The 23833-nt window shown below is 40.4% G+C and overlaps 2 protein-coding genes across 2 annotated transcripts in view; one reads left to right on the forward strand and one right to left on the reverse strand.

Moving 5' to 3' along the window:
• MTMR10 (myotubularin related protein 10) overlaps window positions 1-23833 on the forward strand; it is a 138311-nt gene that overhangs the window by 83013 nt on the left and 31465 nt on the right. Inside the window, exons 8-12 of the mRNA XM_089652444.1 lie at window positions 1626-1713; window positions 1927-2015; window positions 4364-4494; window positions 18751-18820; window positions 22324-22394. Of these exons, the coding sequence (XP_089508570.1) occupies window positions 1626-1713; window positions 1927-2015; window positions 4364-4494; window positions 18751-18820; window positions 22324-22394 (449 nt within the window). The remainder of the gene's footprint in view (window positions 1-1625; window positions 1714-1926; window positions 2016-4363; window positions 4495-18750; window positions 18821-22323; window positions 22395-23833) is intronic.
• The window catches only part of FAN1 (FANCD2 and FANCI associated nuclease 1), a 99590-nt gene that overhangs the window by 7971 nt on the left and 67786 nt on the right, over window positions 1-23833 (reverse strand). The gene's annotated exons all lie outside the window — the stretch shown is intronic.

Raw genomic sequence — 23833 nt, forward strand, 5'->3', positions numbered from 1 at the left:
TCATTCCAGAGTTTTACAGCCACTTTATTTGTGTAAAAACTGGCTAAAGCCTGCCAAAAGCTTGTTTAAAACCACAGCCAGCGCTGCCATTGAGGTTTGTATTTAACACACTCAGACAAAGGTTAAAAGCTACTGTAAAGCTGCTCAAAGCTTATCAAATGTTTTGATGTAGCTGATACTTTTTAGGTTACCATTTAGTGACAAGTAGTAAACCGTACCTATGTGTTTTCATACAGGCTTGCTAGTTTTGTGCTATGGAATTGATGTAGGAATGAAATATAATCTTTTTTAGCTGACTTGTGTCATAAAATGTGTAAAATAAGATGGGTGGCTAGAATCATACATTGCCCTTCAACTCTTACTCACTTTATAGAATTTGATTGAAGATTGTGCTTTTGTACATAATAAAAAATCCCATATACTGTACATGGGGGACCTCAAAGTTTATAACCACCCCTTGCTTGATACTCTCTACTCAACCTGCTCATCTGGTATTTAATGCATGCCAAGCAATCTTCATTAGATTAGTGGCGTTATCTCCATTTAGTTTTGATAGAATTGGGTAGAAAATTGGCTAGTATCATGCTGACACTTTGCATTCTGCTTAAGGTAGTATATGCATATAATTGTGGATTTTATTTTCAACATCTTGGTCATCTAATTATTTATTTATTACAGGTACTTGTATAGTGCCGTCAAATTATGCAAAGCTTTACATATGTATTGTATGTTCACATCAGTCCCTGCCCTCAAGGAGCTTACAATCTAAGATCCCTAACTCACAATCATTCATGCTAGGGCCAATTTAGACAGCAGTCAATTATCCTACCAGCATGTCTTTGGAATGTGGAGAAAACTGGAGTACCCGGAGGAAACGCACTCGGGCACAGGGAGAACATGCAAACTCTGTGCAAGTAGTGCTGTGGTTGGGATTTGAACCAATGACCCTAGAGCTGTTTGGCGGAAGTGCTAACCACTTATCTCTTATTGTCCTTATGGGAAGCTCTGAGGCTGAGTATGATTGATCTCTGAACATCTGAACACATCCCTAGCCTGAACTCCTGCTTCTTCCTTTTTTTTTTTTTTTGTTTTTTTACTCCAGCAATCTGTGGGCCAGATCATTCCCTGTCCTGAAGCTCATTGGAATACAGAAAAGAGGGAGTTCGGAGTTCAGGCTAGAGATGAGTTTGGAGGATACCCAAGCTCATCACAAATAACTTGAAAAAATAAAAATGGATAATTCAACCCACCAATAACCCACAACTAAAATACTTAGCCACCAACTTATATTTATAATGACAATTTGCAGTGACAGTAACTGCAAGTATTTTCTTCATGTTTATTTTGCAGTCACTACCAACCTGCAAGATGCAGTATTTTCCTTAATTTCCAGTGCCAGTGGCTTTAAATTGACTGCATTTTCCCGCATTAGTATGGTAAAAGGGGTAACCTTACATTAAATTGTATTATGTGTTTGTTCAGTTATCCTGGTAAGCATGGTTCAGTTTGGAATTATTTACAACTATTGACTGTAATAAATGCCACAGTGATTAACAGACTACTATCTCAGTCCATTTGTTTTGAATATGCACACAACTAATAGCCAGTTTCCTGTGTCTTTCTAGCCTTCCAGAATACTTTGTTGTTCCCTCCTCTTTGGCAGATACAGATCTCAAGCAGTATTCATACTCGTTTTTTGGAAGACGCATGCCAGTGAGTATGTATTGACTGAAGACTTTTACAGGCAATGATGTTGATCTTTCTAGATCTTAAATTATGCATATACAGCATTTAATAGCCTTTAAGTGGTTGTTTATTGACCCATCCAATACCTGAAAGCATTTTTTACCACTGGAATCCAGTTTAGGCAGAGAAGTTGTAACATTTGCTGTTTTGGATGTGACCTTTTCTTTGTTTTTTATGCAGCTGTGGTGCTGGAACCATTCTAATGGAAGTGCACTTGTGAGGATGGCGAGCATCAAGGACCTGTTACATCAACGCAAAATAGACCAAAGGTAAAAGGATTATAAAACCCAGAAGGGGAAGGAGTGAAATGCACACTTTGTAAATACCATGAAAGCAGTATACATGTGTGCATGTGCATCAAATAAGAGGGGTGTGAAGCCTCCATCAATTAAGTTTTAATATCCTGCCCCTTTGTGTTTAGCTGTTTAGTGGGCATGGAGGAGCAGGGAGTGGGTTGTAATTTACCAGAGTGTATACACCCACCTGCGTGACTCTATTGTCACTTGGGCTGCTCAGATGTGATCAAGGAGGAAATGCTCAGGGTAGAAATACACTGAAAACTAAGCATGTGCACTAGCTGCCAACATCTGCTCTGCAGAATTCCCAGCTGCCGTGGGGACATAGACAGGAGGGAGGGATAGAGAACAAGAGGGTTAACCAGGTTTTGTGCAGAATACAGAAAACAAATCCCATAGTGATGTAGTATGAACAGCATGTAATACAGCATTTGATAGTTTTTTTTTAATGATGTGGGCTTAATGACACTTTAAGGTTTTGGACGTATATCACTTGTGGTACACATCCTTGCTTTAGGTGGTACCTAGAAACCTCTGGTATGGAAACTCTAGTTGAAATATTTCACCATTAAGGATGACCAAAACTGTAGTCTAACTCCCAACTGACTGCCAAATCTGAAGTCTCTATTGGGAACACAAACAAAACTGTCATTTGTTTTTGAAATAAGTGCAATGGGGATCACGTTGAATAATATTAAAGCAATGTACAAGGATGAGTAGTATTGCCGTGCTGGACAGTGAAAGATCAGTGAATGAGAGCTGGGGTTGAAAGGGAAAACAAAGACTATTCTATATAAACTGGTAGCACAACAGGAAAAAGATTGCAGAGCAGGAACATGAAGGAGTGCAACGCTGAGCAGTGTAGTACAAAGGGGCTCTGTTACAAACTGCAGGTTATAAACCATATACATAGGAGGCATTTGTGCATTGTTTCTGTTCTGTTTACATTTTGATGCATGAATATAATTAGACTATTGCACACTTTGTTTTTATCATTTGTTAGTGGAAATGAATTACAACTTCTGTCATTATACTTAAATGAATTGCCATACTAAATTAAATGAATTGCCATACTAAATTAAATGAATCGCCACTTCTGTCGTTCTACTTAAATGCCATACTTACCTTAGTAGCAACAGTCCAATGCCAAGGAGGTCCTTCGCCGGTACTGGCATCTTTTTCCCAAGGTTTTTTTAGGTGGCAGTTTTCAGCCATTTTGCTTAGCTAGGGTGGGATGATGTCCATATTGTACCTGCACAGGAGTGCAGTCATCCTGGTACACTGACAGTGTGCCAGAATGTAAACTGAGCTGTATGTGCCCAGCTCAGTGTAAATTACCGAGGATTGCGAAGAGGCAGGCAGTTGAACATGTAGAAGAGACCTGTGTCTTCTGTAATAAAAAAAAAAAAAAACCTGCCTGCTCACAAATTTTTATTTACATTTAGTTCCACTTTTTGGACTATTATTATTATTCTTCAGGATTTTTATCATGCCCTACACATGCGAGCTTCCGATCTTGACTGCAGGAGCTCCAGTATTACTGTTGGCAGTGATGATTTTAATTTTTGTGCACATTCCCCTCAAAGGCAATTTCCAAAGCAGAAAGTGAGCCTATTTTTTGGTCTCCGCATAAATGGCAAACTTTCTGTGCTCAGTATTGGTCCATACACATCAGAGTTTCTGTCTACTACCCACCTTGTGTTTGCAGCTTGAACTTGTGAGAGGAATTATCTTGATATAAAATCTCATGACTTGCCTACAAGCATACTAGAAGATCTTCAAGGCTATTTAAACCATCGTCTTAAAGAATATGTAAACCCAACATTTCAAATAGGTCATTTGTGCCTGCTGCACCATGTTTTTGTATGATAAAGTATCCTGTTCTGTTTGTATTGCTTCCTTTATGTGGAATCCATGGTGTTCCTGCCAGTCCCCCTTAAAACTGACCACGCTAGGCATGAGAACACAGCATGGTCAGTTCTCTAGCTATGCTGGGAACTCAGCCTGCTATTTTCCAATGATCAGACTTGTCCTGACAAGCCCCCCACCCAAACCATTCACTGGGAAGACCATATTGCTGCTGTTTCTCTTCTCTTCGCTATTGGAGCTCCTCATACAGCTACAGAGGATATGTGATCACTTACAAAAAACAAAAAACTTTATAAATACCTTTCCCCTTCCTTTACTTTTTTTTTTTTTTTTTAATATGTAAACACAAATGTTTTGCCTTTCATTTCTATTTTAAACTGAATTTTTTATTTTTTTTAACAAGGTGAGGGTTCATATATACTTTAAAGATCAACCTTCTTTTCTTTGCGTAGGGTTTGTGGTGGAATCACCCGTAGTCACCCACTGAGGAGTGATGTTTACAAATGTGACCTAGATCATGGCCTCCCAACTATCCAGGACATTCAGGGCGCTTTCAACAAGCTCAAGCAGTTGTGTGTAAATGGTGAGTACACCATTCGTTTAGTACTTCCGTTTTCCATTTCTTGTTGCTTTCTCTTTCAGATTTTTTTTTTCTTTTTATTAGCTTACAGAATGTTAGGAGCTGAAGACTAAGCACTATATTACAACTATTCACTCATATTCAGCATGTTATTGCAAAGAGCAGGAATTCAAGATTCATCAAAATCCTCTCCTAAGTGATCTGACTACAGTAACACGACTGTAGATTGTATCATCATTGCTCTTTGCACTACTCTACTGAACAGTCATGATTTTCAAAATATTTGACTGATTTAAGGTGCAACCTCAGTTTTTTGTGTAAACATGTGATTACAAGTTAGTGTCATGAAATAAGGATCTTGGTGTGTCCTTTGTGTTTGCTGGTAAGTGGTTTTTTTTTGCTTGTTGTTTTGTGGGGCTGGACAGGCATGTTTATTTCTTTCATGCCAATGATCCTTGCTCATTGGATACTATAGCCTGTACAGGCATATACAGCAGCTTGATAATTAAGACCACTTACTGTTATCTCACATATATATTCTTCTTATTCTAGCCAAATTTAGCACACTAACTCCTCCCACAGTTCTTACACTACATAGACAGTAATATACCAAAACGTGCGGATTGTTCCCAGTTGGTGTGCTATTACTTTGTGGAATGTTTCGCCGAATGGTTCACGAAATATCGGCGTTTTTGTGGTGAAATTGGTCCCATAGGAATGAATGGCGGAATGTTCAAAACTAGAGTGGGAGCTTAAAAATCAGGACATGATTTCTAAACTGCCATCACTCCCTCATTTCAAGCCCACCTACACAAATCTTATATCAAAACGTTCAGCTATCCCTGCTGCCACTAAAAATGTCCACGGCTAAGCCATAGTCCTGATAGTTTTCACAATATGACCATTTGTTTGCAACTCACGCCGCCCATTGACATTCATTGAAACTCCACTCTAGCCACCTCAAATTTCTAAACTGCGACTTTGCCTTCATTTTTAATATTTCAGACATACTATGCAGTATGTGTAGTCTGGGTCTTGTGATTCTCACAATATAAAGCTCTTCGGTGTAGGATTTATCATTTTTAAACTACAACCGTTTGAAGATGGCAACCGCCAGTGAAGTGAGCAAGGTTTTTAACCGCTCTTCTCTGCCCTTGCTGTAGAGTGAGTTGCCATAGGAACCCAGGTGTGTGAGCAGGCAGCAGAGTGACAAAAGCTAGAGTGTGAGCTGAAAAATAAAAGTTGAAATGCATTTCTCACTCTATCAAGCTTGCCATGTGCACGTTTTAAATTTGATCAATCAATCGGTTAGTGTAATGTTTACTATCTTTACTCACTCCAAACACTCCACACAGTTACTCTGCCCACTCCATAACGTTACTCTGCCCAGTCCAACCTTTTCACAGTTACTCCAGCCACTCCAACCACACAATAGTTACTCAAGCCTCTCCACCCAGTTACTCTGCCCACTCCAGTTGTAGACTACTGGTGGAGGCAAGAACACTTCACACAATTTCCCCAGAAATTGTAGCTTTTCTAGTTACTATTTATAAAGGGAGTTGTTTTTTTTTTTTTTTTATCCATTTATTGACACTGCCATTTTATCTATAAAATACATTTACCTTTGTCAGTTACTGACTTGGGCTACACCTGTCTTATTGATACGTTAAATATTTCTGCATTACCGAATTTTCTTTCCTGTTTTGAATATAAATACAACTGGATTGAGCATTAATCTGAGTACTTATAAGGCTTTAAAGAAGAATTCGAAGAAAAAAGGTAAGCAAGTAAAATCTGCTGGCACACAAGTAGTTAAGGCCCGTTCACACTATACACAGTTACCTGCATTTTTCCTCAGCAATAAATGCAGGCGATTGCAATGACATATAAAAAACAGTAGTTTTCATTGTGTCATGTTCACATCAGAATGCATTGTTTCTCTGCATTTTAGAGATGTGCAATGTCATGCAACATGTTTGCAGAATCAAAAACAAAGGATTTTCCAGCACACTTACCAGCCAGCCAAAGCAACTGAATTGACCCTGTCTAACCGTTTGTTAAAAACCGTGGGTTGCATTTGCAAAAATATGTGTAAGCCACAGTGCCCACGCCAAGGGACCTCTGTATATACTGCAGTTCTAAATCTAAATTTCCAGAGCCTACCTAATAGGAGCACATATATAAATAGATTAAGGGCAAGTATGCCTGGAGTAAGCCCACCCATCGATGGCACAGGGACACCCAGCAAGAGCACAATGGCAGCAAAGGCATCTAGTGAGTCCCTGCTCCCAATTCGTCCAACTGTACAAAATGTTTGCAGAATATCACACCTCCCTGGATGGCCCTGCATGTCACTGCAAAGCAAGTGCTACACAACACGAATGAACAACAGGAATGAAGTGTCACTTTGTGCACATTACATAAACTTCACAAAAAAAAAAACTGCCATACATCTGTTCAAAACAGTGTGAATGGGGCCTTAAGTGCATTGGGGTGTATGCCATCTTAACAAAACTCACGCTTTCTGTAAATGGGCATTGGAGAGGAGGGCGGACAGAGTAGCTGCTGTGTAGGAGAGCTGTCTATACTATCAGCACTCGTTGACACAGAGCATTATATACAAAAGAGAGAAATTCAGGAGGTGGCATAAACTTCCCTGCACTTAACACCTTAGAGGAGATTTACTAAAACTGGTGCACACAGATGCTGGTGCAGCTGTTCATAGTAACCAGCTTGTTCAATTTAGCTTTGGTAATAAAACCTGGAAGCTGATTAGTTACTATTCACAGCTGCACAAGATTGTGTGAACCAGGTTTAGTAAATCTACCCCAATGTATGCTAGCAGATTTTATATACTTTTTTTTCTTGGAGTTCTTCTTTAAATCCTATTTGTTACTTAAGATTATGCAGTTCTTCAGTTAAAGTAGACCTCTAGTCAAAACATTTACTCTGTTAGAGTGAAGAAGGGTTATATCTGTAGTTGGGTTTTTATTGCTGTGTGTATCCCCATTGGGCAGATTTTCTACCATTTACTTGTTTTGTTGAGAGAAGAAGAAATAAAGACGACTTGATATGGTAGGCAACAACAGAAACATAATGGGGGTTCTACGCCCTTCCATGCTGCTATGAAAGGTGCTTTAATTGCTGTCTGTGTCCATGTAGAAGATATTTCTCCTCACTTCCTATATGTGGAGAGGATTTCCTCACATTGTTTTGTGGAGACACAGACAGTAACAAAAGCTCAATTGAAGTACTATCTTACCCCCACTGTATTTTATATTTATATACACACACACAGTGAAGGAAATAAGTATTTGATCCCTTGCTGATTTTGAATATTTGCCCACTCACAAAGAAATGGTCAGTCTAAAAATCGAATGGTAGGTGTATTGTAACACTGAGAGACAGAATAGCAACAAAACATTCAAAAGAAATGCATGTCTAACAAATTATGCACTGATTTGCTTGTTCACGAGGGAAATAAGTATTTGATCCCCAATCATTCAGCAGGATTTCTGGCTACCAGGTGTCTTTCATACAGGTAACAAGCTGAGATTAGAAGCAGTCTCTTAAAGGGAGTGCTGCTAATCTCATTTTGTTATCTGTATAAAAAACACCTGTCCACAGGAGCAATCAAACAATCAGATTCCAAACTCTCCACCATGGCAAAGACCAAAGAGCTGTCCAAGGATATCAGGGACAAGATTATAGACCTACACCAGGCTGGACTGGGCTGCCAAACTATCACCAAGCAGCTTGGTGAGAAGGTGAAAACAGTTGGTACAATCATTTGCAAATGGAAGAAACACAAAACTACTGTCAGTCTCCCTAGGTCTGGTGCACCATGCAAGATCTCACCTCGTGGAGTGTTAATGATCATGAGAACAGTGAGGAATCATCCCAGAACTACACGTGAGGATCTTGTCAATGATCTCCAGGCAAATGGGACCACAGTCACCAAGAAAACAATTGGTAACACACTACGCCGACAAGGATTGAAATCCTGCAGTGCCCGCAAGGTCTCTTTTGCTCAAGAAAGCGCATGTCCAGACCTGTCTGAGGTTTGCCACTGAACATCTGAATGATGCAGAGGAGGACTGGTTGAAAGTTTTGTGGTCAGATGAGACCAAAATCGAGCTCTTTGGCCTCAACTCTCCGTGTTTGGAGGAAGAGGAATGCTGCCTATGACCCCTAGAACACAATCCCAACTATCAAACATGGTGGTGGAAACATTCTGCTTTGGGGGTGTTTTTCTGCTAAGGGGACAGGACAACTGCACTGCATCAAAGGGACGATGGACAAGGCAATGTATCGTCAAATCTTGGGTGAGAACCTTCTTCCCTCAGCCAGAGCATTGAAAATGGGTCGCGGATGGGTATTCCAGCAATGACCAAAAACACACGGCCAAGGCAACAAAGCAGTGGCTCAAGAAAAAGCACATTAAAGTCCTGGAGTGGACTAGCCAGTCTCCAGACCTTAATCCGATTTGAAAATCTGTGGAGGGAGCTGAAAGTTTGAGTTGCCAAACGTCAGCCACCAAAGCTTAATGACTTGGAGAGGATCTACCAAGAGGAGTGGGCCAAAATCCCTCCTGAGATGTGTGCAAACCTGGTGGCCAACTACAGGAAACGTCTGACCTCTGTGATTGCCAACAAGGGATTTGCCAACAAGTACTAAGTCATTATATAAAAAAAGGTGCAGCGCTAATATACAAGTAGATGAAAATACGTATTACATATGCAAACTCATATAAAAGTTCAAAGTGACATAGTGCATACAGGTATAAGCCACTACGTTGTGTCTGGTAGAACGTGAGGAAAGGATTATTAAATCCAAGAGAGAGTTCAATGTGAGGATGTGAATAAATTCTCAAACACTCTGATGCTTTCCAGGCAACACCGACTGTGTACACGGTGAAACAATGGGGGTACAAATTGCGCACTCACCAAATGCGCAACCTTTATGCGCTTTTCTCTAACATATAAGATCTCCAATCCCTCATCCAGGGTCTGGTCAGATCTGGTCAGGTCCCCTTCTTTGTCCAACACCTTGCAATCAGCCTTCTCCTTTAATGATCACCACTCTCCAAGACACTCAATAACAATACCTAGGTGGATGCAGCATCGATCTGCAGTAAGAACTGAACGTTCAAACACTTCTGCTTGCTCAGTTCTCAGGTCCACTCTGAGTAGAGAGCCATGTTTTAAGTACTAAGTCATGTTTTGTGAAGGGGATCAAATACATATTTCCTTCACTGTGTATGTGTATATATATATATATATATATATATATATATATATATATATATATATATATATATATAATTTTTTTTTTCCATAGAATGTGCATTAGCACAACCAATCAGCTTTTGCAATTTAGTGCAGAGAAAATGATTTCCAGAGGGGAGATTGACATGCAAAGTGTGCAGAAGTGTGCCTTGGTGTATATTGATTGTTTGATAGTTAAAGAGTTGGAATGTGCTTGTGTTATTACAGCAAAGCTTTCAAATTTTTTCTGTGCCAAGCTATAGAAGCCAGATCATTTGGCTCATCCTGTCATTTGTATTACTATAGTCAGGTTTGTTTAGTATGACCGGTCTGACTGCACAGCAATGTGCTGAATAGCTGGAATCAGCTATCAAGGCCCCAAGGCAACCTGATCCTATTACATACCACATGGGTTATTGTATTCAAAGCAGAATCATCCATATAATTAAGCTTCTGCCATTGTACAGAAGCTGGAATTAAACGTGTGTATGCAAAATTCAGCTTAACGAAACAGCAGGTTAGTAATTTTTAGTGAAGTGCACTTACATTCTATACAGAAAGGGGAAGTAGGAGAGGGAAAGTGGGCTAGAAGGGAATGTACTAAATAGAGAAGTGAGACCCTGTGACACACACACACACCCACACACACACACACACCCACACACACACACACACACACACACCCACACACACACACCCACACACACACCCACACCCTGTGATTTTGCAAGTTCTCCCACTTAGAAATCATGGAGGGGTCTGAAATTCACATTGTAGGTGCATTCCCACTCTGAGAGACAGAATTTAAAAAAAAATTCAGGAAATTACATTGTATGATTTTAAAAGAATTTGTCTTGTACTGCTGAACATAAGTATTTGAACACCTAAGAAACAGCAAGAATTCTGGCTCTCAAAGACCTGTTACTGTGCCTTTAAAAAGTCCACCTCTACTCCACTCATTAATCTAACTTAGTAGCACCTGTCTGAGCTCTTTAAAGACACCTGTCCAAGGGAGGAGCTGGTCAATGACATGAAGAGAGCTGGGACCACAGTTTCAAAGGTCCCTGTCGGTAGAACACTACGCTGTCATGGTTTCAAATCATGCATTGCATGGAAGGTTCCCCCGATCAAGTCATCACATGTCCAGGCCCGTCTGTAGTTTGCCAATGACCATCTGGATGATCCAGAGGAGGCATGGGAGAAAGTCATGTGGTCAGATGAGACCAAAGTAGAACTTTTTGGTCTAAACTTCACTCGTCGTGTTTGGAGGAAAAAGGGTGAGTTACATCCCAAGAACACCATCCCTACTGTGAATCATGGGGGTGGTAATATCATGCTTTGGGGGTGCTTTTCTGCGAAGGGGACAGGACAACTGCACTGTATTAAGGAGAGGATGAATGGGGCCATTTATTGTGAGATTTTGAGCAGCAACCTCCTTCCCTCAGTCAGAGCATTGAAGATGGATCGTGGCTGGGTCTTCCAACATGACAACGACCCGAAGCACACAGCCAGGATAACCAAGGAGTGGCTCCGTAAGAAGCATATCAAGGTTCTGGAGTGGCCTAGCCAGTCTCCAGACCTAAATCCAATAGAACATCTTTGGAGGGAGCTGAAACTCCGTGTTGCTCAGCGTCAGCCCCGAAACCTGACAGATCTAGAGAAGATCTGTGTGGAGGAATGGGCCAAAATCCCTGTTGCAGTGTGTGCAAACCTGGTCAAGAACTGCAGGAAATGTTTTGACCTCTGTAATTGCAAACAAAGGCTTCTGTACCAAATATTAACACTGATTTTCTCTGGTGTTCAAATACTTATGTTCAGCAGTGCAAGACAAATTCTTTAAAAATCATACAATGTGATTTCCTGAATTTTTTTTTAAGTTCTGTGTCTGAGTGGGAATGCACCTACAATGTGATTTTCAGACCCCTCCATGATTTCTAAGTGGGAGAACTTGCAAAACCGCAGGGTGTTCAAATACTTCTGTTCCTCACTGTAGGTATGTGTATGTATGTGTGTATGTATATATGTGTGTGTGTGTATGTATGTATGTGTATATATGTGTGTGTGTGTGTGTGTGTGTGTGTGTTTTTTTTTCTTATTTGGTATGGTAAAACAGCCTAATTTTCCTCTCTAGTCCACATTCTATATTTTTTTTTTTTTTTTCTATTTGTGACAATTACTCTTTCTGAGGTTTAAAGAAAACGTATAGTCAAAGCTATTTTGGCTACAATTCTCTTATGGATCACAGGAATATAGTTCTTGCTGCACTCCTGTGTCCCATTTTCAGCTGACAGCAGGCTAAAGCCTGCTGTTGGCTGAAGTCACTCAGCCAGTCCAGGTACAGGAAAGATCCCAACTTTACAGTCAGGATCCACCCAGATGCCTGGATCTCCAGCTGGCCCAGTCTCTCAGCATGCCACTTAGAGTATGAGCCAGCCCCACCATAGCCCGGCACTGCAGAGAGCCAGTGACTGACAGTCACCTCTCTCTGCTCAGAGTGAAGGAGACAACTTGGTGATCAGTGGCATTTGATTGCTCGGTTCTCTGGGTAGAGCCAGTGGGGGGGATTGGTGCTGCAGTTGTCTAGGTGAGTATGACTTTTATTTTTATTCCCACTTTTCTTTTTTTTTAATGTAATAATATAGCCTATAAATAAATTCTTATTGCTTTTTATTGGGTATGCACATTTTGTATGTAACATACAATTATATGGTCACCAGGACCTTCATTTACTATTTTTGAACTGCATTTAATTAAAACCTAATTAAAGTTAAAGCCCATCTCTGGGTAGAACAAACATTCTTCTTGAAATAGGGCTGGTCCTACACTGCAAGGGTTAAATAATCTTTTAGGCTTGGGGGGGGGGGGGGGAGGGGATAAAGAGCAGTTTTTACCTACTTACTGGACTCCACTGGAAGCTGGCACCCTCCACTACTCCCCAGTGTACTGTCCCTTTAGAGTCTTCATGTTCAATTCAGAGCTCATTGGTATTGATTGTCAGAAGGCATTTGGCCACCGTAGGTGAGAGGAGGCTGTGGAGACTGGTCCTAGAGTATGGAGGAAGCCTGGGGGAACAGAGGAGGAGGTAAGTTTGTAATTTCCTAGAGCTAAATGAGCAGCCCCACTGCAGGGGAGCACTTTTGTTTTCCCTGGAGTTCAGCTGTAAATTGCACCTACTCTTCTTTCCTAGAGTCTCCATGTATGATATGGATTTATATGATTTGGAGAGGATGTTTAAAAAATAATGGATGTAAACTAAGCATGCAGAATCTACTGGGATTCTTTTGATTCAGTCCATAATATGGACAGTATTCCGCAAGTATATTAATTACACTGCGGAATAAACACAGAACAAAAAAATACCTGACCCCTGTGGCAAGTAAAACAAAATTAAAAAAAAAAAAAAAAAAAGATCCTAACTGTTATGTGGACCCTGTTAAGTTGTTCAGAGGACATTTACCCATCTACTTGCCCTGGCAGCTCATTGTCACCTCTCCGCTTCCCCCAGTGTTGGGTCACATCAAAGCAATCCTAGGGTGCAGGAAAATATTAATGTCCTGTTATGGTACAGGATGTGAACAAAGGAGAGTCAAGAACACAATTTTAGAGCAACAACCAGATACGTTAGTGCTTCTGCACATAAAGATTGTGATAAATAGAATATACATACTATCACGAGACAGCCATGTGTATGCTGTGGTATGGAGCTTACATGGGGCTTTTGTTCTCTCTGGTGGAACGAATTCGCATAGCAGGGAGGAAAGGGGAGTATATACTGCTGGAGAGGAAGAGTTTAATGACCCATTTTTTTTTCTATATGCCATGCATGGCAAGAGGAAGGGTCACTTCAAGAAAAACGTCCACCCAAATCATTGTTGTATGGAGGATAATGGGCTTATCTTGTGTGTAAACTACACTTATCTTTGCTCCACACTCCTGTCCTTTTAAAGTGACACTAAGGCTGGCCATAGATGAGCCGTTTATCAGCCGAATTGTTGGCCGATAAACAAAAAATCAGTTGTTGCCGATGCTGCCACCAAAGTCTACGAAAAATGACCGATGGCGTTGCCCCACTAACGGCGTGAATATCGGCCGATTTTTCGTGCGGATGAAAATTCGGCCGATAAACGACCCGTCTATGGCCTGCATAAAGTATGTATTACCTCAAAAAGTACATTTTGTTTTGCTGCTGTGGATCTACTTCCTGTCCATGGTCCCACTGAATGTAGCCACCCTCTATATCTCCCAAAATGAATTGAGGACTATGGTATCTGCAGTGTACCTATAGCAGTGCATGTGACCACAGCTAACATGTTCTGGAGCTCATGGAGGATGTAATAAGGAGGTGGGAAAACACAGCCAAGAAGTATTGGATGTGTATGGATGATTTTTGAACAGCAAGGATATCATAGTGTCACGTTACCTGCTGCTGCCAGACTGTATGCGATGATTCTGATCAGTCAGTGGATGTGTTGTGAATCCTTGACAGGCAGCTTAGGGACAAGTCTTTGATGCAGAGGTAAATACAAGTTTGCTCAAAAAGACGTCCACACTCCCTGCTTTAAAAATATGGTTTGGGGTAATAATATGTATATTATAAACCTATATAGCAGCATTCATAATTGTGTGTTCCCAAATCACAAATATATTTATGTAGGTTACTGTATGTATATACAATACCCTGTGTTAGTCTGTGGCCTGTAATTACAGCTATTTATTTCTAGAAGGCAGACAAATGTACATCTTTAAATTTAATTAGTGACCATGTGCTAGCTAATGTTGGAATTATTCTAACAGAATTACTGAGGTAATTACTTGTACTTGTTGGTAATAGTGATGTTGTAAATGTCAGTATAATTATACAGACGATGACTGCACTGTAGAATCAGTCAATGCCTGGGTTTATACTTCACAGATATCATTTTACTCATCCACACTGGGGTACAGATATGACAGTAATTTGTACATATTAAATGCTCAATTTTTTAAATATGTGTATGTTTGTAAAATTTTGTAACAAGAGGACACTGCTTTACTGTATAATTAAAACTAAATGCATTGTCTTGCAAATAAACAGACCTTCACAATGGTTAACGCTTACACAGCTGGCCATACACAGATTTTTTTTTTTTTTTTCAGCCTTCAAGCTGAACGATATAAATCTCAGATTCCTCTGTCCACGCTAAAGAGCATGGGCAGACAAATCTCCATCTGTGGCTATTGTATTCTAATTGCCGACAACAACGAAACAGCAGCGGACAATTGTCTGCTCAGCTCCTTCGGTTTTTTGCAGGAGCATGGTGACAGGACCATCCATGTAGCAATTTTTGCCTGGTTAATCAGAAACCCACCAAAATTCACATGGTGTTTGACATCTGCATACACTTTCCCATGCATCCTTGTATGTTGACTTAATCCATTCAATCTAATACTGTGTGTGAAAGTTCTAAGGGATCCATACCAGTGACTGCCAGGTCTAAAATCTTTCTCTGGAAATAGTCTGCAGAGATAGGATGGTCATGGCTTATACCAGGTGGGCATAGTTCAATTATTAGTACAAAAAATGGCCACTGCCCCAGTCTATAACTGGCCTTCACAGCAAGGAGCACATGGAAGGACGACGCATGTCAAACAACAAAACCAAAAAATTCCCAGCTCTAACTTGCCAGCCAGCCTGCAAACAAACCAAATTAACCTGTCTAACAGTATGCATTAAAAACGGGGGTTTAATTAGCACACATTTGCAAATACATGTGTAAGCTACAGAGCCTCGTCACGGCACCCCTGTATTCTGTAGTTCCTAACTCTACAAATGTTAAAAGCCCCCATAGTAGAGGCACATGTATTTAAAGGATAGCCAAGGGCAGGTGAACCTGAGGGAGCCCATCCCTCCTTAAAGGCAGAGGAGCGCACGGGACACCTAGCATGTAGCAAAATGGCAGCTAAGGTGTCCAGTGCACCCCTTCGACCAATTATTGCAACAGTCACCAGTAGATGTACAGGCATGTAGAGTGATGAGGAAGAGAACAGTGAAATTCATCTCACTAAATGGGTTCAGGTTGGACACTAGATACTAAACCTCTAGTTACGCAGCAGCACTAATATTCAGATATATCCATCTCATTTTAGTAATCCAATAAGACACACCCAAACTATATCTGTCTGGGAAAATTTGTTCGAGAATTGCCTTGAAATTATTGGATTAACTCTAGACTGGAACAGGAAAATACCTTTGCAATGCCCATCCCCTCCACACTGCAAGGGTGAAGTACTCCTTATGCCTAGGAGTTCTAGAATAAGGAGAGACACTTGTCTTATTACATGCTCCCCTTGTCCATGCAACCAGTCCAGCGCTGTTTCCTTTGTAAACCTCTCACAGCTGTGGATAATAGCCCTGCATTGTATATGATGATCTTAAAGGAACACCTACAAGCCAGATCCTGAGTTTGGCTTTAAAGTGGTTGTAAAGGCAGGACATGTTTTACCTTAAAACATTCCCTGCATTAAAGTAAATTTTTCCCTGCAGTTGTATCGCCACCTCACCCCCCATAACTCCTATTTCAATCCAGCACTGTGTCCGTCTACAACAGTGTTCTCCTCTCTCTCTCTCTCTCTCTCTTCACAGTTCATGGAGGCAACAGCAGATGCCATTGGCTCCTGCTGCTGTCTATCAAATCCTGTGATGAGGGAATGGGGGGGGGGGGACTGAGCTGTGTTGTGGGTGTCTATCAAAGCACATATCCTGGCTTGTGGGTCAGCCCAAAGGTACCCCACCATAGAAATTTGGCTTCCTATTTGGGGCGCACAGAGAAGAGCAGGAGCTGACAATGCTGGCAAGGGACCCCTTGAGGTTCGGGATCGCTATGTGCAGTACCGTTGCACAGAGCAGATAAGTATAACATGTTTATTATTTAAACAAAAAAAAATTACATTTACAACCGCTTTAAGCGCAAATGCAACATAAAATATGATACGCCTTTGTTTTAACCATTTTAGATAACTTCTACAATTATTAGAAACAACATTGTAAATAAGTAAGTTTTATGTCTTTTTGCTGATGACACAAAGGTGTGTGCAATAGGATTGATATCTTTGGAGGTGTTTGTAACATAGAACATGAATTGGCACTGCTGGATGCTTGGTCAAAATAGTGGAAATTGCAGTTCAATATTTCTCAATGGATTCTTTTTCCCTAGGTGCATTATTTTACATTTAGAGAGTACAACATTGGGGGTACATTGTTGGCCAGCACTTCAAAGGAAAAGGACTTGAGGGTATTTATTTCAGATGACTGCAAAATGAGCAAACAGTGTGGGAAGGCAATGGGGAAAGCGAATAGAATTCTAGGATGCATCACAGCAGAAGGAAGGATGTCCTGATTCCCCTATATAGATTTTTTAGTTAGACCTCATTTAAAACACTGTGCCTAGTTCTGGAGATTTCACTTACAAAAAGATATTGTTAAGATAGAACGAGTCCAGAGACGAATAACAAAAATGGTGAAATGTCTGGGGGATAAAACATATCAAAAGCGACTTCAGGAACTTAACATGTAGTCTGGAGGAAAGAAGGGAAAGGAGAGACATGATTGACACCTTTAAATACATCAAGGGGGTAAATAAGGTTCAGGCGGCAGTATTTTCAACATGAAACCAAAATCAAGAACACGGGGACATGACCTTAACCTTCCTGGAGGTATTCCCAAGTGTAGCTCGGGGTAAAGTTTCAGTACCACAAGCGGTAACTCCGAGCTGCACTCGGGAATACCCTGCAGCGCTGCTCCGGGATCTCTTCTTCACTTACCTTGTCCTGCTCTCCCGCGATGTCCCTCCTGCAGTGTCCCCGGCAATGTCCTCCGGCCGATGCCGGCATCTGTCTTCTGGGTTCCGTTCCCTGCGACGTCAGGACGTACAGGGACAGAACGGCGGGAAATTTAAATGTGAAAAAGTGACATTCACTAAAATCACATAGTAAAACATTACTGTATCAAACCATTTCACATACATTTTGTCCCTAGTGCTTTGTCCTGTGCCCTGCCTGCATTTTTACTGTTCTTTCTGCCTGGAAACTGAGAAATGTCCATGGCGTCCAAAAAGCATCCCTTTAGGTCAAAAGCGGCTTTAGTCCAGCGAGAGAACAGCGATAGTAAATTAGAACTACTTGCAGAATTGAGTGATAATGATTTGTGGGGGAAATTCATCATCAGACACTGAAAATTATTCTGCGACTTTGCTCAGTGATGTGCGAACTTGGCGCTATATGTCAAATTTCTGTGTTTTTGGTTTGATTATTTTATTGAATTAAATTTATTATTCTATTATTTTTTATGATTATTAAATTATAATTTATGATTTCGTGTTTCAAATTTTAACATCCCCGGGATGTTTACTAGACTCTTGTTCGGACAGATTTCAGTGAGTTATTCCTAACAATTACAGGCCTACAATAAAGAAAAATGCATATTTCCATGCAAAAAAATGTACCGCTTTGAGCACAGAAATACTGACATAATCAGATTGCTAGGGTGGCTACACTAACTGGAGCAAAGTTCAAAACTAATCTCACAAAGAACTATTTTACTGAAAGAGTAGTTGATACTTTGAAACTATTTACGGTTGACTGGCTCACTACCTCGACTGGAATTATATTCCAACATGCGTGGGACAAGCACAGATCTAAACTCAGACAAAAAAAGTTAAAAAAAAAAAAAAAAAAAACGGGCAGCCGCTCTGTGTTTTTCTGCCGTCACTTTTCTGTGTTTCTATGTAAATAAATGCGATGAAATACAGATGAGAAGATGAAATTGACCTTTAAGGATCTTGCCCATGTTTCCTTCATGCTTTGTTGCTGTCTAATGAGTCCATGTGGTACTACAGATTTTATCTACTCTACAAGTTGTTGGCTGTTAAACCATTCATTTATCATAGAGCAGCGGACTGTGGGTCTGGGTTTCTTGCATAGCTTACTGAAATAATAAACGTTTCTATTCACTTAGAACCATATGAAGAAACAGAGGAGCGGTGGTATTCTTCCCTGGAAAATACACGATGGCTGGAGTATGTCAGGTATGCAATGTTAAATGTGAATTTAAATATTTCTAAGTGTTAATGTTGGATTATCAATGTATAATAACAGAGTAACATTTCTTCAGCCTAAGATTTGAGCACAAAAAATGTTAGGGGATTCAGCTAGAATTAACTAATATTTGTGGGGTTTTTTTTTTTTCGTCTTTTGCATGATATAGCAGTAAATAGTCTGTACAGCAGCAAAACCTATATAAGGAACTGAGTTTGTTGAACTTGTAGAAGTCAATGACCTTTCAAGCTGGGTAATACTGAAGGCAGGGTTGAATGTGTCAGTGCCGGGATCATGGTGTGGCTGGAAAACTAAAGCCTGAGGAAGACAAATCAAGATGAAACTGCTCTTTTAAAAAGAGAAGAGTTCATTTTCACTTCCCTAGAGAGAATGTCTTGGAGTAAGATAAAACTATTTACTGCAATACATGGAGATGGCTTTGATGTATATACACATCAAACATTTACGGTTTATACATAAGGCTCCAGAACTCCGCTTTAAGGGACACAGGAATTCTATAACCTTCCGGTTATATTGCTACCTACAGGAGCATTGGACACTGCCAAAGAAAAATCAACTGTACGCCAGCCTAAGATAACCCCTCCCAGTACCAGCATTGCTTGTGTACTAAGAGAATGGATGTTTTTTCTATATATCTGCTGTTACGACTAACATTCTTTTGATCGCGCCCTTTTTCTTTGATATCTTTTTTTCTTTAATCAAGATTTTTCTCTACATTGCTGCTGAAGCTTTGTCTTTTTGATTGCAGTTTTGTGGTGCAGTCAAGCCTGGCTTTTGGAGCATTTGGAGTATCTCTTCTATACCCACCCATATTCAGGGATAGCCTGGAAGTGACTGTTGGGCATTGGGCTATGTGTCCTATTGCAATTATTTTGGATGCACTTGAAATCCTGTTCTCCACTTGTGCCACATAAGGTGTTGATACTGTGAGACTGAGTGCTGACATCATCCACTGGGTGTCCCACACTTTTTCCCAAGGAGACTTCCATGCTGTACTGAGTGCCCTCCAGCACACATTCTGCTAACCATTCTAGAGCTGTTTGCATGCCTTCTGATGATTCCAATGTCTGCAGCCTGGAATCTTATCTTCTGCTCTTAGAGTCTGTGTTCCATCCTCAGAGTCCTCCTTGGCAATTTTAGGTGTGGATGTGCTCCTCTCTTGGCCTTTATCGTGGTCATGCAAGATATTATGACTCAAATTATCTAATGCTAACTCCTAGCACACAAACTCTCTTCCACACAAACTCCTGCAGATTCAGTATCTGGTTTGCTTATGGTTGCAGAGGCTGTGTCTGGTTCTGAGTCCCTCTAGTCCCTTACTTATGAGCTTATCTTTGAGGAGTCATATTCTAATGCTTTTACTCCCAAACTAAAAAGACCATTTTAACATTGATGCAGTGCACTTCAGTTTATAACTAGAGAATCACACTGTTGCTTTTACCAGTTATTTTTTCAGTTGTAACTCATGAGATCTTTTACATCTGTTTTTCCAACTTTTTCTCTGTGGAGGTTGGAAACAGCCTGACATGTTTGCTCCCCTCAAAAGTTTATTAGCTTTGTATATCTGAAGATTTTGGTGCAAAAGTGGTCTATGCTCACTATGGATCTGAAAGTGTGCCCTCAAAGTGGGCGATTTATCATTCTTGTAGAGAATGTACCTAACCGATAAGCTGTTGGAAGACCTTTCTAGGACTTCACTGGCTGGCTCTGCCAATTATTTGATTCTGGCACACCCTGATAAGTGCCTTTCCTTCTCTGCAAGTTTTCCTCATCTGTTGTGCAGGATCGAGCTGAAGGACATTCCAGTAATCCTGATTGCGCCAGATTGGCTTTTGCAGATGTGGTATACTGACTTGGTAAGTCATAGCAGATGCTCCACAGGTTCTATCGGATTGTCAGGATTTTCTGTCCCAAGAAGCCATTTGCCATCTTGCTTATCAGTGGGTTTACCAGATGTTGAAGCCCAGTTTTTGAGGGACAGGGTATCTCTGGGTCTGTGAATCCTAGCTTAAAGCTAAAAAGTCTACTTCCCGCAATGTCATCAGACATGGAAGGCATATTTAGCTTGGTGTGAGTCTCGGGTCATCCAGCGCAGGATTTCTCTCTGACAAATTCTTTCTTTCCTACAGTTGGGTGTACCCCTGCATCTGGTCCTTAGGTTTTTGTCCTGTTGCAACTGTTGGCATCTCACATCTGATTTAGAGCTTTGTACTGGGTATCTTCAGTATAGCTTCCCCATCTGTTCCCCTGTTAATTCATGAGACCTAAATCTGGTTCTCTGTGTTTCAGAAACCACAGATTGAGCACATTTGATGTATTTCTCGCTCTACTCCCACCCACATGGTGGTGGTTCTTGTAGCCATCACTTCTGCAAGGAGAGTGTCTGTCTGAACTGGCAGCTCTCTCCTGCAAGGAACCTATGGTGGTTCTGCATAGGGACAAGGTGTTGTTGAAGCCTACAACTTCCTTCTTCCCTTTTGGTAGTGTTTTGCCTTTCACCTCCGCCAGGTTATTTGTTCTACTGTCCCTCTGTTTGGTTCCAGTTCACCGAAAGGAATTTTCACTTCATTGTTTGGATGTGGTTCAGGGACCCCAGTCACTGCTTTTTTCAGGAAGCCTGATTTCCCTTTTTCCATCCTTCCATCCTAAATGGACTCTGTAGGGTTGCACTGGCTTCTTGTTTCCATATCCCTAGGTGGCTCAGACAGACCTTTAGCCGTGCTTGTGGTCTCAAAGATCAGGTTCCACCCTTTTCTGCCAATGCATACTCTACTAGATCTGCAAGATCTTGGTCTTTTCGGCATTGGGCACCTGTTTCTCAGATTTTCAAGGCTGCCACCTAGTCTTCTGTTTACACGTTCTCCAAGTTCTTCCAGGTGGAAGTTGCAGCTTCATCTGACGCCAGCTTTGGGTGTTAGGCCATTCAGGTGGTTCTGCTGTAGGCAAGTACCTAGTTCTCTTTTTTTGTTTTCCTGAGTTTGTTTGAAAGGTTAAAGCTGTCCTGTATCCCTCAATGGATGAGAAAGCAAACAGGACTTTTGTACTCGCTGTAAATTCCTTTTCTTGGAATCCCCTCTGTGTTTATTAGGCTCTTGGTACTTTTTTTTGCTGCAAAACTGAAGCATGCTGATAATGACAGTTGTTTTGGTCTTGTCTAGTTTTTCAGGTTTAGATTATCAGTCGATCAATGAAATATGGAGGCTGTTCAGGTTAAGGTGGCTGTCTGTTTATGGGTCTTGCCTCTGAGTGACCTTTTACAAGGGGGAAAAATCAACTTGATGAGTTAGAAAACAAGAAGATACCAGTGCTCCATTAAACATTCTAAGGTTATAAATCTATTCCTGCCTGAGGAACCAGCCTGAGGTCTCTACACAAGAACCAGACTAATACCAGAAACAGACTTAAGATTTCATCTGCTTACTTGACTGTACTTCAAATAAGCAACTGAGTTACTATTTGTTTACGTTTGCAGGGTGTTTCTGAAGCAGGCAGCTGAGCTGGTCTATGTCATGGATTCCAGGAGACTTTCTGTTGTCATTCAAGGTTACTCTTCCTTTTATACTACATTTTTTTTATTTTAGGTAGCTATATTTTAAAGGAGTCAATGTACTTACAGTAGAAAATACAAATATGTTTGCTTAACCATTAGCCGCCCGGCCAATGGCCGTTTGGCGGCTTCAAATGTGTCTCTGCACTCCGGGTGCACGCCATTTGGTGTGCTCCCGCACATGCGCCGTTTGCGCTAATGCAGAGCGGCGCAGCAGTGCGATCTGTCACCGGCCGTGCACCTCGGACACGGCCGATGACAGATCCGAGTACCGGCTCCCGTTGCTGGTACCATGTGACCTGCTGTGACCAATCACAGCAGGTCACATGACAGTTGTATACAATGGATGGCTTCATTCATGATGCCATCCATTGTATACTAGTGCCTAGCTGTGAATGGTCACAGCTAATCACATGCACATGTCATGTGATTAGCTGTGACCAAATCACAGCTAAGCACAAAAAAAAAAAAAAAAAAAGCTGATTGAATCGATTTCATTCAGGTAAATGCTTGCTTATAGCAAAGTAATTCTTTGCTATAAGCAAATTGTGTAAAAAAAAAAAAAATACTGATCACTTCCCCAAAGTAGTACAATGTTACTATGGTAACATTGTACTACTTTGGTCATAGTAAAATATGAAAAACAAATCTTAAAAAAAATAAAAAAAAATGTAATAAAAAATTAAATATAATAATAAAAAAAAAAAAAAAAAATATATATATATATATATATATATATAATTTTTTTTTTTTTTTTTTTTTTCATACTGTCACCAGTCAGTGTCCCTGTTCACCGCCATGCCAGTTATATGATGACGCTGTACTGCACTGGTGACAGTATGTAAAAAAAAAAATAGTGAAAATATTTTTTTAATTTTTTCATTTTACGAAACATTATGACAAAAAAATACAACTTCAAAAAACTCGCCATGCCTCTTATGAAGTACGTCGGACTGTCTACTCTGCAAAAAGGGGTCATTTGGGGATATCTGTACTATTCTGACATTCTTGGACCTCAATAAATTAGATTGGCTGTCAGTACTTCAGGATTGATCAATATTCAGATCTATACCATAGTTTGTGAACTCTATAACTTTCCTACAAACTAAAAAATACATCCTAATTTGGGTTATTTTCACCAAAGACATGTAGCAGAATACATCTCGGCCTAAATTTATGAAGAACAATTATTTATTTGTAAACTTTTATAACAGAAACAAAGAAAAATGTGTTTTTTTTTTTTTCAAAATTTTTGGTCTTTTTTTGTTAATTTGGCAAAAAATAAAAACCCCAGCAGTGATTAAATACCACCAAAAGAAAGCTCTAGTTGTGTGAAGAAAATGATAAAATTTTAGTTTGGGTACAGTGTTGTATGACCGCGCAATTGTCATTCAAAGTGTGAGAGCGCTGAAACCTGAAAAATGGCCTGGGCAGG

Source organism: Staurois parvus, unplaced genomic scaffold, assembly GCF_062004578.1.
Source record: "Staurois parvus isolate SC_StPar_1 unplaced genomic scaffold, SC_StPar_1.0 ptg000682l, whole genome shotgun sequence".
NCBI lineage: Eukaryota > Metazoa > Chordata > Amphibia > Anura > Ranidae > Staurois > Staurois parvus.